Source organism: Podarcis filfolensis, assembly GCF_964270895.1.
Source record: "Podarcis filfolensis genome assembly, chromosome: 1".
In the NCBI taxonomy this organism is placed as follows: domain Eukaryota; kingdom Metazoa; phylum Chordata; class Lepidosauria; order Squamata; family Lacertidae; genus Podarcis; species Podarcis filfolensis.
This window is the reverse complement of record NC_139604.1, coordinates 120,578,367-120,593,377: the sequence shown is the minus strand read 5'-3', so window position 1 is coordinate 120,593,377 and position 15,011 is coordinate 120,578,367. Positions and strand designations below refer to the sequence as shown.

The following is a 15,011-nucleotide window of genomic DNA, read 5'->3' as shown; positions in this document are numbered from 1 at the left end:
GGAAGATCCTTTCCTTAAGTTAAACGTAGTTTTATGATGAGCAGGTAAAATTCCATTTCTTCTTTATTTAATCCATATAATACACCAGTTTTAGAATTTAAAAACTAGATAAAAGAGCATATTAAATGGCAGGTGTATGAAGTTTTTCTTCATAAAACAATGTCTGAACAAAAAAACCTGAATTATAAAATATTAAAAAATAGGTTGGTACATTTGAACATAGCATTCAACTAAAGCATAAAGATACAGATATAGTATAAAGAAAAATTGTGCCACTTACCTATAATTTTTTTTTTGCTGTTTCTAGGAACTTTTTATTCTGTACATAGGACCATTCTGTACAAAATATGAAGTCTACATTTTTATTACTCATTACAATAAAACAAAGTACAATGTATGTACAATATTAAAATGAAGCCATACTAAAGCCACACACAAAAAAAGACACTTGGTAATATTCTTTTTGACATTCCTGATGTACAGGCATAAAATTTTGGAGAACATGGGAAGATGGCTAACACTGAACTTTATGAAGAACAACAGTCACCAAAACTATATTTTATTTGCACGTTTTTATTTTGGATGTATTAGTTTTTAGAATAATTTAATACAGAACTTATACAGAGCATAAAAATGGTGATAACAAACAAGCCAAACAATTAGTGCTGCTAAATTTTAGAATATTGCTTAGGCAAGTTTGTCAACTGGCCCAAAATCTCAAGAGCAAGTTTTCATGGCATAATTTTCCTACCTATCCCAGAACGTTAGCTTTTTGGTGAATGTTTATCTTCAGTAAAGAGAAAAAATAAAATCTAGACAGTGAAAGATCTTATACGTTGAGCGTTACACAGTCAACCAAACATTGATATACAATATTTTCCCACTCCCCCCAGAGGATAACATTAGTTTGAATGCTTCTTTCCAGAAACCTCTTTCATGAACCTACTGAACAGCCTAATTATAAAAAAGGTATTTGACAGGTTACCAGCTAAAGATGGAAGTTCAAACAATGGTATATCAAAATACATATAGACGTTGCCGTTTGCAATTAAAAAAGCACCCTTTCCCACCACCTCAAAAAGGGAAGACATCTTTAATCTGCTTTAAATTACTTGTTTTTTCATGGTAAACCATATTTATTTTCAAGTTTAACAGGAATTGTTTTTACACAGAATGGGTATTTTATTTGAAGCTTGGAGTGGTCTTTATATTAATTTAGTTCTGCCTTACCACTAATTCCCCTCACACCACATATGATTTCTCCCCATAGCTTTTGCAATAAATATTGGACATTTTGTTTTAAGTGAGACCAGACAGCAGGCACTACATCTGCACAAGGTTACTATAACTGCCTGTTTCGCACAGTAATTTTAATGGATTCACGATACCTCATTTCCTTAAAAACTTATTTTAAAGAAGCCACATGTTTTAACTTTTTCTGCATCAAGACATTAAAACACTGTTTGCTACTGCCAGAGACAAAAGAAATTAGTTGCTTGTTCTAAATAAAACACAACTGAAACCCAGCTCTTAAGCAGGATACAAAAGTCTAAAAATACTGGCCACCCTGAGAGAAATCAAATATCGAAGACAAAGCACTATATATATATATAAAATTTCTTCGTGCTTTCCCATCCACAACAATAAAAAAGAGCTCACAACATGCACGTAATCTTGTGGAATATATAGCAGCATTTGAAGATCAACAGTAACTGGGATGAGGTTTTTTTCCTTGTGAGGTGTGTATGTTTTACATGTGCTTTTCACCACAGAAAACAATATGACAGCAGAACTTCTGTAACTCATTTCTCAGCTTTTAAGACAGGCATCTGAAAAATGCATAATGCAATGAGGATCTGTTGTCTTATTAAATATAATCTGAAAAGGTACTAATGCTGCACTCTTATCAAATTATATCATCCAGAGAAATGTATCCAGCTAGCTGGTCTCATGATGTCTACAAAAAGAACTCTTAGAGCTCAAAATATGCCATGCAGTAAAAACTCAGGTAAGGGAGAAAAACACTGAAGTCATTCTGGTAAATGAAATAATAGTTTTTTGGGGGAAACCAAAATAAGAGTTATGCAATGACTTTTTTTTTAAATGCAATTTATTTCTAATCAAGGCAGACAGGATTTCAGTTTTAGGAACACAAATTCTTTTTCTAGCAGGTCAGTTCCAAAATACTCAGCTTCTATTACATGCTAAAAGATTGGAAAATATGGCTTCAATCCATATAAAGTACTTTGAGGGTGCCCCTCTCTGAAATAATTTTCAGAGCTCCCAGAAATTAGCCGTGATCGAAGATTGTCATGAAAATTGCCATTCTGTAAGCTGAACTGAGAACAATTTAACTGTGTGTGTGTTTCCAAGCTGCCAGGAATTTGTCAAGACAGTAATGCAGGTTTGTTTCCCCCCCGCCCTGGAAGTTTTTTTCAGTGTTATAAAAATGCCTAATAGGTTTTCGGTGAATTTAAAAACTCAGCTATTGCCACAGTACCAACTTTGGGGACAGGAAGAATAGAAAGAAAATGGCCTCAGCCTACCAGGCACTCCTGTACTGCAGCTTCTAATTAGGAAAACCTATGCAAGGCCACTTTGCACACACAGAAAGGAGTTCCATATAAAGAAAAAAAAAAAGGAATGTGCAGTCACACACGCATTTTCTTGTGTGCCTGCACCTATATGATGTACATGAGCCACAAGCTGCAGCCGACTGTAGTCCAACAGGTGTACATACTGCAAACAATATGATCAACGTTATGGTTTCATGGTTTTCCATATACAGAACTGCTTTCCACGCCCCGCACAAAAGAGGGAAGGTGGAGCAGCCAAAAAGGTTTAGGGAGGTTGTGTGGCAACAGTGTTTGATGATTTGTGCCAAGGCTGTTCTTTTCTCAGTAATAATATGGAGGGGGGAAAGTGCATGCTTCCGACTGGCTAGTACTATGCCAACATCCTCAAGGAAGTGTCTTCTTTTAATACTTGTCAACCCAAGGTTCTGCATATAGAATCAGATAATTTACCATTGTTTGAACAACTAATCTTGAGCTGCGCATACTGTATCAAAGTTATTGCCTAAAGAAATGGGACTGGGGAAAAAGCTTTGACTTGTGTGTAACTGATCAGTATGGCACAAAAAAAGTAAGTTCTCTACTGTGGAACAGAGTCCAGAAAAAAGGGTTTTCCTCCAAATAAGATTTCACTTGAATAGTCTAATGCCCATCATGCGTTATTAGATCATCAGCTCGGCAATGGGACTCCAAGGCTTTCATGGTATAGATATCCTGAGGCAGTTCGGACTTGCGGCGCACAATAACACGATCCTTTTTCTGTTCCTTCTGTGCCTAAAATCAAAATGCATTTTTTTTAATGCAATGATTTAATCCACAATAGGTTGGTTTTTTGGGGTGAAGAAAAGTATTATTAGCAAGCTTACGACAGCAAGTTGGCAATACAACCTGGCTACTGCTGGAATGACATGGTTGATGCAATGCTTATCCATACACGGCACCCCTCTGAATATATTTTTGGATTCTCCTGGTTCTTTGGGAAGCCACCAAGTCCATAAATTTAACAGTCAGTACATACTATCATTATAGGCATACCATTTTTAAGTTGTTTAGGCTAATAGCCATGCCCCCTGGTGAGCAGTCGTGTAGCAAACTGTCCTACCCACTCCCTCTTCCGGCTACAGGTGCCCATTCCAATTTTGCGGCTACCACCAAGACAGCACCATCCTAGGAGTCAGCCATAGGTCCATGGAAGCACAGTGTAGCACTACAATGGATGGAATGGCTTGTTTTGATTACTCACCCAAGTAGGTCAGTACGTCCAGAAGTAGTGTACATGGATGCATATGTAGCTGCCATACATAGAACTATGGTTTTCTTTATTGGGGAGACACATCTATACTATGCCTGCCTGCCTCCTACTGTTATTTGGCCCAAAGCGAGAAAGACCATGGCCTTGCACTGAGCTCTTTTGCCAGCTGGAGAGATGCATAGCAATGCTATGGCAGCTGTGAGCCAGGCTTTCAAATGCAGGCATAGGCTCCTACAACAACACTGAGGATGGAAAAAATAGCAGGTTGCAGGGACAGAAATGGGGGAAGGAGAAACACAGGTGACATAGGTTTGGGGGTGAGCACCTGCCCACCCCCTTATAATGATTTATATTCAGTCACTAACCAAGTTTCTTGGAGTAAGATACTGTCAAAACTTTTGAGATAATCAATGAGGTTGGGGTCAGTAGCTTTGTTCTTCCATCCAGCTATATTCCAGGAAATAAACGTTTTACGTGTTTAATATGTTTGGATCGCCAGTGTTTTATGGATGGTTTTTTCCTTCTTTCTCTTTTATGATTTTGTTGTCTAAATTATGCCAATACAGGCTGAATGAACGAGTGAATTTATATCCTTATTTGGTCCTTATGCAGTTTTAGCCTCAAAAACCTGTGTAGTAAGTAGTCGTGGGCAGGATCTGAATTAGGTCAGGACTATAAAATCCAAGATGCTGAGGGGTGGGGTAGAGGGAGCAGGAATAACAACCAATGATCATTTTCTATCTACCTGAAGTATACGTGTGTTGCTAGAAATATTGAAGTCCTCACTGATGAAGCTAGACCAGTTTCTACTTGACAGTGAAGCCTTCTAATGAAACCAATTGTTATTAAATTTTGCGCCATATTTAAATATGCAGTATCTCTATGTTTAAACCAGGAGTCACCAACTTTTTTGAGCCTGAGCACATCTGGAATTTTGACAGTGCACTGGATACTACCACCTCTGATTGCTTCCGGTCTTCATGCACAATTGTGCATGTGCATGCACTAACACATACACATGTGTATGTGTGTGCGCACACCCACACACACCATACCCTTTTGTTTTTCCAATGGTAAAAATCACATTCAGTAGAATTAAAGCTTATCCTCTTAAATTTGCCTCCCCACCAGCAAATGAAAGACCACACTGGTAGACTGCACAGTAAAGATCACAAATCTGGTCCTTGTGGCCAGCACCACAAACACATTTACCCAAGGGCATAGATCCCATGATTCAACACGGGATGAGAACAAAACCACCAACAAATCACATAACACATCTATGCACAAAGATGTGGCCTATAATTAGATGGTAATTTTGAGATGTTCCCTTGCAAAAAAAATTATGAGGATCTGTGCTGCAGAACCATGTTTTTTTTGTACTGGCAGAACTGGAAGCCACCAGATGTGTGATGGTTACGGTTCAGTCTATGGAGGCACATGTGATCTTTGATTCAATGGTGGTAGTGGTAGGGCAAACCTATTAAAATTCTGCAATGTCAATTGGATCCATTTTATTGGATTCATTATGTGTGTGTGCATGTACGTATAGACACAGCTTTTTCTCCGTTCTTTTACTCCTGATGCCTGTGCATTCCACCCCCACCCCTTTCACTCTTCCTCTATCCTCTTGGTCACTTTGTCTTGAAAAGCACACAGAGCTGAAAGAGGAAGCAGAAAGGAGTCTTCCAATTTTCTCCTTTAGCTCTCTGCATTTTTCAAGGACAACCCTCACCACCTTCTGAAAAAAGGGGCAGTTAGGGGGTGAACTTAGAAGCTTTGTGGGTGCCAGGAGATACCCAGGGGTGCCATTGCAACCACAGGCATCACATTCATGGAACCCGATAACTAGATGTGCGTTGATTTCTCAGTGTGGCTTTGGCAGAGAGGGCATCAAGACTCACTGGCAATCCTCTGATTCCAGGGAAGCCAGGGCTGAGCAGTCTTGTGCTGAGCAGACACGGGACGAGGGAATAAAAAAACATGGAATTTCAGTAAGCGAGTTCTGTTAAGCAATCTCTTCACTGTATATTCGTTGAAATACCCACTTCACTTTAATGGTTCTGAAGCCACTTAATAAACACAGGACAAAAAATTCTCACTGCTCACATATGCAACGGGACACTGTCAACAGCTACAATAACTATTTTACTGACAACAGGAAACTACTTAGAAATTACTAAAATTATTCTGCTCGTTTCAAATTTGTCATTTAGAGAGGAAAAGCATAACAACTAACCAAAATGAGTAATTTCTAAATCAAGTTTGGAACGAGTAGGCTAATTTTTCTTCCTATGTGCTTACCGGACAAGCTTCTTCTTTCACTGCCTTTTTCAGCACCTGCAAGTCTTCAATTAAAGGCCCATCTGTTTCCATTGCAACAGGACTGCTCACCAGACAGGTGTCACTAAATACTGAGTACTAACCAAATGCAAAATGTTTTATGTCAGAATTTTCGATGGCAAAGCTTAAGATTAGCAACAGCAATTTTACTGACAGAAATGTTACCCTCACACTTGATTAAGAGTAATTTACACATTTTGTTGCACTAATTGAGTTTTGGATTAAACCATGAACTGTTATAGCTTCTATCTTAAAAAAACAGGAGATTTGATAGTCCAAACTGCTTGTTGAAATCTAATAAAGCCGTATGTCCAATGGAAATAATGAAATGAGCATAAAAATAATAATCTAAGGTTCATTTTGTCAGTGTTGAAACCCGTTAGTTAAGGGTGAGACACGACTGAGGTTTTTTGAAACTGTGTATGGTGGAGAAAATGTGTTGTTCTATCCAATAAAACCCATTTGCAGGAGATAAAAAACAAATAACAAAACAGAAAATAACTTCACACAGTGCTTAGTTTATGGAATCTGCTGCCAGAGAAGGAGGTTATGACCACTAGCTTAAATGGCTTTAAAGGGGAATGCCTTACTTGTGAGGCTTCCCAGAACATCTGACTGGTTGTTGTGGGAAACAAGATGCTGAATAATGCACTACTGCTCTGATCCAGAAGGGCTATTACGTTTCTGCAATGGAAATATGAAACAATATGGTTCTCCCAGTTTGGCTTCATGCACCCAGCCCCCTTATCCTGCACCACTTTTGAGACTTTGAAGGATTTCCAAACTAGACACGCTAAATTGGTGTGATGGGAAATTCAAATGAGAAACAGTCAGCTACGTTCAGTCAAACCCTAAACTAGCTCCTAGGACCCAAGATACAATCAAAAGTAACCTTTAGAGCAAACATTTTTATACTGGTTGATGACCTACCATTTTAAAATTTAGTAGAAGAATTTAAGACCAATCACTGCACAAAATGGTGGCTAAAGGTATGCCAGGAAAAGAAGACCAGCATGCTAAAATATTTGCATTAGCCCAATTATTGGTATCAGCACTTGCCAATAATAAGAAGCTATATGAAATAAATAAAAAAATTGCCCAGTAGCACCTTAGAGACCAACTAAGTTTGTTCTGGGTATCAGCTTTCGTGTGCATGCACGCTTCTTCAGATACCAAGTGTGCATGCACACGAAAGCTTATACCCAGAATAAACTTAGTTGGTCTCTAAGGTGCTACTGGGCAATTTTTATTTTATTTTTACTGCATCAGACCAACACAACTACCTACCTGAATCAAGAGACTATGTGGTCTTGTTTGCACCTCAGTAAAACATAGTTGATAGCATTATATCCAAACCAGAGACTGTGGTTTGTTTCACCCAGACAAACTATGATATCCAGTTTGGATGCAACTGTAAGCCAAGGATCATGGTTTGTTTCTCTTAAGTGCTATCCAGAAGCAACAAAGCAGGCAAGATCATGGTAAACCATGAACTATGGCCTACTGGGATGTGCAAATGGGGCCAATTAAGTTTTATGAGTCAGCAAATCTGCTCTAAGATAACTCACTAATTTGAACAATTATCCAACAGACCAATTAATCCTTTAATATATTTTCTGCATGAAATTCATTTTATAATAACTTATCACTGATACTAAATTAACCTGAACAACAATATGTTTATATGTAATTGGGTCCACTATTTATACAAACTGATCCACACAAGCAGCATGCATGATTACTTTATAAACAGTGTAAGAGTTACAAATTCTGAGATCAATCATTGGCATTGGTGTACTTTCGCACCAAATCTTCTTTTATGTAATTTAATGAAGCAACATATTACGAAGCAAAACAAAACCAATTGTAATTTACTTAATATTCTTTGAAAAAAAAAGTCTATTTTAAAAAAAGTATCACGGTAGCAAATTTCTATGTTCCCACAGTGTTCAACAGGGTTTATTTCTACGTAGGATTACTACCTCTGTGCCTCAAAAATCATGGCAGTTGTAGCGACTGACCATATTTGCATAGCTAACATCAATGCCAATTCTAGACTCCCTTCACAATTTTACACATCTTTACTCAGAAATAAATCCCACAGTTTCACAGGATTTACTTCTCTGTAAGTATGTCTAGGGTCAAGTACAACCCCAGTAAGGTCTTAATCAATAAACTTTTCTACTAGGAGTGTTGTCAATATTCTTTGGCTGCTTCAGACACGCCATCTGATAGAATAAATGCTGCAGCATACTCAAATTCATCCAAATAAAATTATTTGAATATGTACTTCTAGTAACAATCTTCTCTATAGCTATTACAATGTTAGCTGGAGATTTAAACCAGATTGCCATTCAACAACAACAGAAAATTGCTCAGCTAATGATATGTCTGCACTAAAACTTAAAATAGTTTTCAGACCTTTTTAAATTGTCATGATTCCTAACTGAGGAATTCTGGGGCTTTCAGTTCTTTTTATAGAACAAAGATTTCCAATACTCCTTCTTGTTGACCTCCAATTAAACCAATTTGAAAACTAGTTTAAATTTCTACTGTAGATGTGCTAAAAGAGAGTCCTATTGCTGCAGTTCAATCCCATGAGTGAAGTTCAGCTCACAGAAGAGAGGTAATTCCTGCCAATTCCAAATTCAGCTCTGTGCCTCCTGAAAACCTGAACCGGAGGAGGGATGGAGGACCCTACAGAACAGCGTGGGAAGTGGTGTAAGAGGCTGCAGGGGGAATTGGAAAAATCAGCCTCCTTCCTTCTACTGGATCTCCCGCCCTTTGGTGAACAGAAGGGCTACTCTGGATACAAACCATAGGGATTTTAATCTATTTGTTTTATTCCATGAAATTTATATACCACTTGAATGGGGGGGGGGGAGACATCTCAAAAGCGGTTGTGACCAAGTCTGCCAACAGGCCACTGGCACAATGACATTTTAAAACACCCTTACAGATTTAATGTATCACTTGAATTATTTCTTTATTTCATAAAATGTGTACACCACTTGATTTTTAAAAAATACTCAAAGCAGTTTACAAAATGATAAAACAATAAAAAGGAGTAAAAAAACCCCCACAACCCTACTTTAAAACATACAAAAGGTAAAATACTAAAACAGATTAAAATGACCTCAACTTCCTAAGCATCTGGGTCGGCTTGTCCAAACAGGTGCCAAAAAAGAGTACAGTGAAGGCACCTGCTTGATCTCAACAGGCAAGGAATATTAGGGCTAGTTCTAATTAAATATTTTGCTAGTCACGTTTTTTTCAGGCAACAGTTAAGAAGTATGTGGAAAACACCTAAACCCGCATTTGTGGTGTCTGATGAGTCACAAGTATGAGAGCAGCATCTTGCAAGGTTCCTGGGACCTATATCCCAGAAATTATGTATGTTGTTTTCTGCGTGGACTTTTCCAACATTACATACAAACAGTGGATTCTGTTGGCTTGTCAATAATTGGTTCATACATGAATACTGTTCTCTGGCTCACCTGTGGCAGCTACAGCTCTTAGAAGAAGTATTTATTAAAGACTGACCATGTGATGAAGAGCTTTTAACAACCAGGCTATTGTGTGGTATTTGTTATTGCCACATGGACAATTGGAAACCACCAAAAGATGCACACTTCAGCCACACCGAGTCATCTTCTTTAATTACTTTAAAAAATGTGAGTAAGGAAATGTTACATTCATGGTGGCCCTTACTGTTCCAGCAGTATCTAATGTACAGTTGACATGTTCAGCCTCTGAATGTTTTTGAAATACCTGGGGATTTGATTTGGCTAGATTTTCTATTTTAACCCAAGCTTCTTCCCGTTCCTTCATTTTTAGCTTCTCCCTAGGGGAAAAAACCCACACACGTCACAGAAAAAGCTCAATGAACTTTTCAAATAAATCAAATTACTAAATTGCTTTTGACACTATAGAAAAGGACAGGGCTTTTTTTTGTATTTACTTGTTTAACGTTGGACATATATTTAAATATAACAGAAGGTTAAACAGCCGTAAGATATCATGTATAGTACATATTGGGGTTAGAAAATAATTTCAGAAATGATCCTCTCCCCATTCCTCCACATACCAGAAAACCCTTAGTCATTACAAGATAAGCTCAACCCCACTCCAAACCTTGCCATGGCTGGAAGTATCTTTTCCCACCCCACTTAACCAAATTTTGAAGGGGTGTGTATTTGTGTAGGGCTGGTGAAACACTGTGCCCTGCCTGAGGTAGTTTTTCCTCAGAATGAGGCATTAGGTTTGAAGTGACCACAGAGATTGCCTGTGCCACCACTTTGCTGCAACGGTGGTAAATGTTGTTTAAACAGACTGGTTCTGTGTAGTGTTGGCTGCTGTTATGGCAAAACGATGGCACTCTGGTGGCCAAATTTCTGTGGCTACTTCACCCACAAAGCCTCAGGATGAGGAGTGGTGAGATCCATGCTCTGGACAGTCCTGCTGTTAAGAGCACCGCCACTCAATGCCTTGTGGTGGTGGTGGTCCATGGTGACCAGCAGTAGTGGAAGGCTGGTTGTGATGGTGGGCAGGAACAATAATGATTTTATTATTTGTACCCACCCACTCTGGGCAGCTTCCAACAAATATAAAAGCATAATAGGCAGTGAGAAGCACTTTCGTGGGCAGTGTGTGAACGTGTGTGTGTGTGGTTCACCTTGTCTCATCATAGGGCTAGCCTTGGGAGAGAGGGAATATAGCAGCTATGGGTAAAACTGAGGGTTGCTTAATCTGTTCTGTGAAGTAAATTTTCCCATTCTTCTTTATGCACCGGCCACAAGTAATATGGCCCCCTCTCCCATTTCAAAGCTGCCCCTTGAAATATATGAGGAAATGCAGGGTATAAATATTTTTGCTTACTCCAGGAAATAAAATTCTCTGTTCTTCCTGGAGGAACATGAATGAAGTTCCCAGAGCTTCTGTGGACAATGGGATTGCTGAGAATGCTCAGCAACATTTAGGGCAGAGAGCCATTGGCTTTTGTGGGGCTTCCCCTCTTTCTCCTCCAGAATTTTTAATCTGGTGAAGTGTACAAAAGGAAGAAGAGGGACTGACACTCTGCAATCTCATGATAGAGGTGTTTCCTATGGCTGGGCCTTTTTGAGCTCTGGATGAATCCCAGAAATTGCTCAAGCCTCCCCCAAGTATTCTCCAAAACAAGACGGTGAATTGTGAATCAGCCCATTTTTGATTGAGATTAATGTGTTTCACACAGCTCAAGTAAGCACTGTGAAACAATATACAGGCGTGCAATATAAACCAATCATGATGATAATAGCAGGAAGAGAACATTTTCAAGGAGCTAAACAGTTGTTATTGTTTTTATATATAAATAGAAGTGATAGTGCTTATTCTAATAAATCAGTGGAAAACAAAATGAAAGGGGGAAAAAGGAAGATGTTCAAGAGGAAACTTACTTAACTTTTTCTGCTTTAAATTGCTGTGTGCAGTCATCAAACAGTTTTTGGTTCATCTCCATGAATAGTTTCAGAGCATTGTAAATCAAGCCATGTATTGTCCTATAAAGTAAAATTTTGGCTTCAGAATAATAATAATAATAATAATAATAATAATAATAATAATAATAATTTATTATTTATACTCTGCCCATTTGGCTGGGTTTCCCCAGCCACTCTGGGCGGCTTCCAACAGAATATTAAAATACAATAGTGTATTAAACATTAAAAGCTTCCCTAAACAGGGCTGCCTTCAGATGTCTTCTAAAGGTAATAATTACAAAATATCTCTTCTGGAAGTTTGATTATTTCAAAATACACATACACCATAAAAACCAGAAATTAGTCACTGGATGCTTCCATTAGCTAAAGTATGCATTATAACTTCTCAACACCAAAAAACAAGCACTCTTTAGATGTTGTATTGCTCTCCTCTTGAATATCAATGCTATAATTCCAGCAATTTTAACATTAATCGTCCATATTACAAAATTCCATGCAGTAACAGAAGCCTCAGTAAAAGAAGTAAGAACATTGCCAATACTTGAAACTACATCTAACATGTTTCTAGCAACTGATGTGAAAATTATGCAACATTATGCAGACATACTGGGCTAAAATGTTTCCTGAGCACAGCTGTAGTGTCTCTACAAGGTAATTTTCCTGATAGATTACAGCCACTGGCAGTGGTAGGAGAATTTTGGTTACTCTATCAGCTCATATCTTAAGCTAAAATTAGCAGATCAGAAAATGGTATTGGGGGTGGGGAGAGAAAGTAAAAGCTCGTCACCTGAATTAGGCAGCACTCCCTGCCAGAGAAGTTAAGTTATTCTGCAAAAATAATCTCTCACATGTTAGGCCATCAGATACAAAAGTCAATCCAGTTTTATGGCTCCTTGCATCATGCAAGTTAAACACGTACAAAGGTGTGCCATATACTCTGTGTATGTGACTGCACACAGTGATATTACTCATGCTTAGGACAGAATGACTGGACAGCCACAAGTGGTGAAGCAAAAAAAAATACAGACTGCCAAATCTTCAATGAAGTAATCCATGTTACTTTAAAACCAATATATCAATGGATTACTGACATCCAGTTAGTGTAAATCAACTTTTAATACGGTCTACTCAGCATTTTCTTTCACTGTGCAGATTTAACATGCATTGTTGGCTACTCTACCGGTAGTCATTAGTCTGCCACCAGCATCCGGCTATGGGACATCCAGCATTCGCACAGTTAAAAGGCCCTTTAGGCAAATAGCAGTTGCAGAATCAAGGTGGCTAGTAACAGGTTCATGCTAGAATTCTAAACTACTGTGTGGATGAAAACTGACAAAGGAGATTCATGCTATATGAAAATACAACCAACTAGGACAGAAATGCAGAAAGAAGGAAAAGAGGGAAAAGAGGGGAAATAATATAAACTTATAATGATAATAATTTATTATTTATACCCTGCCCATCTGGCTGGGTTTCCCCAGCCACTCTGGGCAGCTCCCAACAAAATATTAAAAACACAATAAATCATGAAACATTAAAAACTTCCCTAAACAGGGCTGCCTTCAGATGTCTTCCAAAAGTCAGATAGTTGTTTATTTCCTTGACATCTGATGGGAGGGTATTCCACAGGGCAAGCGTCACTACCGAGAAGGCCCTCTGCCTGGTTCCCTGTAACCTCATTTCTCGCAGTGAGAAAACCACCAGAAGGCCCTCGGAGCTGGACCTTAGTGTCTGGGCTGAACAATGGGGGTGGAGACACTCCTTCAGGTATACTGGGCCAAGGCCGCTTAGGGCATTAAAGGTCAGCACCAACACTTTCAATTGTGCTTGGAAACGTACTGGGAGTCATGGGTTACAATTCATAGTGAGGGATTAACAGGTGATAGCTCCCCCAGGGGACGCGGGTGGCGCTCTGGTCTAAACCACAGAGCCTAGGGCTTGCCGATCAGAAGGTTGGCGGTTTGAATCCCTGCCAACCTAGCGGTTCGAAAGCACGTCAAAGTGCAAGTAGATAAATAGGTACCACAGCTAAACGGCGCTTCCATGCGTTGCTCTGGTTTGCCAGAAGCAGCTTAGTCACGCTGGCCACATGACCTGGAAGCTGTCTGCGGACAAACACCGGCTCCCTAGGCCAGTAAAGTGAGATGAGCAACCCCAGAGTCGTCCGCGACTGGACCGAACAGTCAGGGGTCCCTTTACTTTAGCTCCCCCAGGGCAAACATTTCAAGCTTGCTGGATGGAACAATCCCCCCTTCTCCTCCCACTGTGTGGTGTTCTATGGGTTTCTACTGAACCCCCACAGAGCCAATTTTGTGGGGGTGTGGGGAGAGGAGGAAGCCCCACTACATGTGGAAGCTGCTAAAATCATGGGGAGGGCGGGACTTCCTTTTGGAAGCATCTTGTTGCATGTGAGGGGCACTGACATTCCGACTTTTGGACTTCAAGGCCCACATATGTGACTCCAGGTGATTGACAGGTGGGCAGCCCCACCCATCTGTCAAATCTGGCCTACAAGGCATATCCCGGGAAGGATCTAGCCCATGGAGGCAAAAGAGTTCCCCACCTCTGATGTATGCAGCAGGGTGGGAGGGCTGTGAACCAGACTTGCCCCACTATGCCATTGTGTGTGGCATCAACATGGCAGGCTGGTTTGTGAACAGCGATTTTAAGGACGGGTGCCTGAGAACTCTGCATAGATATGGAAGAACCTACCCAATCAATCTTTCTTACCGTATTTTTCGCCCTATATGATGCACCGTCCCATAAGGCGCACCTAATTTTTTGGGGGGGAAATAAAGGCGAAAAAATTTATTTTCCCCCCAGGCGCGGGGCTGGGGCGGGGGAAGCCCGAGCTTCCCCTGACCCCAGCCCCCAGAACAGGCAACTCTCCGCAAGCCGCGGGAGCCCAGCGCCGGGCTCCCGCGCCTTGAGGAGAGCTGCGCCAAGCCTGGGCGCGCTGAGCTCAGCACGCGCAGGCTTCAGCGTGCAGGCAACTCTCTGCAAGCTGTGGGAGCCCGGCGCTGGGCTCCCGCGCCTTGCGGAGAGCTACCCGAAGCCCCGGCGCGACTGCTCAGCGTGCCGAGGCTTCGGGATAAGAGGCAGATTTGCGCAAGCCGGGGGAGCCCTCCCGCGGCTTGCGCACAGCTACCTGAAGCCCCGGCGCGACTGCTCAGCGCACCGGGGCTTCGGGATAAGAGGCAGCTCTGCGCAAGCCGGGGGAGCCCGGGAGGAACTCCCGCCGGCTCCCAAGGCTTTTGGATAGCTTCCTGAAGCCTGGAGAGGGAGAGGGGTCAGTGCACACCGACCCCTCTCACTCTCCAAGCTTAAGCGAAAGCCTGCATTCGCCCCATAGGACGCACACACGTT

At 40.6% G+C, this 15,011-nt stretch overlaps 1 protein-coding gene across 12 annotated transcripts in view; it reads right to left on the bottom strand.

The window, feature by feature from the left end:
- Nucleotides 1–286: 286 nt before the first annotated feature.
- Nucleotides 287–15,011, bottom strand: part of PPP2R5C (protein phosphatase 2 regulatory subunit B'gamma) — a 78,065-nt gene continuing 63,340 nt past the window's right edge. For 6 of the 12 annotated variants that reach the window (XM_083614948.1, XM_083614952.1, XM_083614949.1 and 3 more), the window contains 4 exons: nucleotides 11,604–11,705; nucleotides 9,940–10,012; nucleotides 6,130–6,246; nucleotides 287–3,347 (listed from right to left, as the gene is read on the bottom strand). In XM_083614948.1, the coding sequence (XP_083471074.1) occupies nucleotides 3,216–3,347; nucleotides 6,130–6,246; nucleotides 9,940–10,012; nucleotides 11,604–11,705 (424 nt within the window). In that variant the 3' untranslated portion in view covers nucleotides 287–3,215. The remainder of the gene's footprint in view (nucleotides 3,348–6,129; nucleotides 6,247–9,939; nucleotides 10,013–11,603; nucleotides 11,706–15,011) is intronic. The other 6 variants (XM_083614953.1, XM_083614955.1, XM_083614951.1 and 3 more) reach the window with 2 other exon arrangements.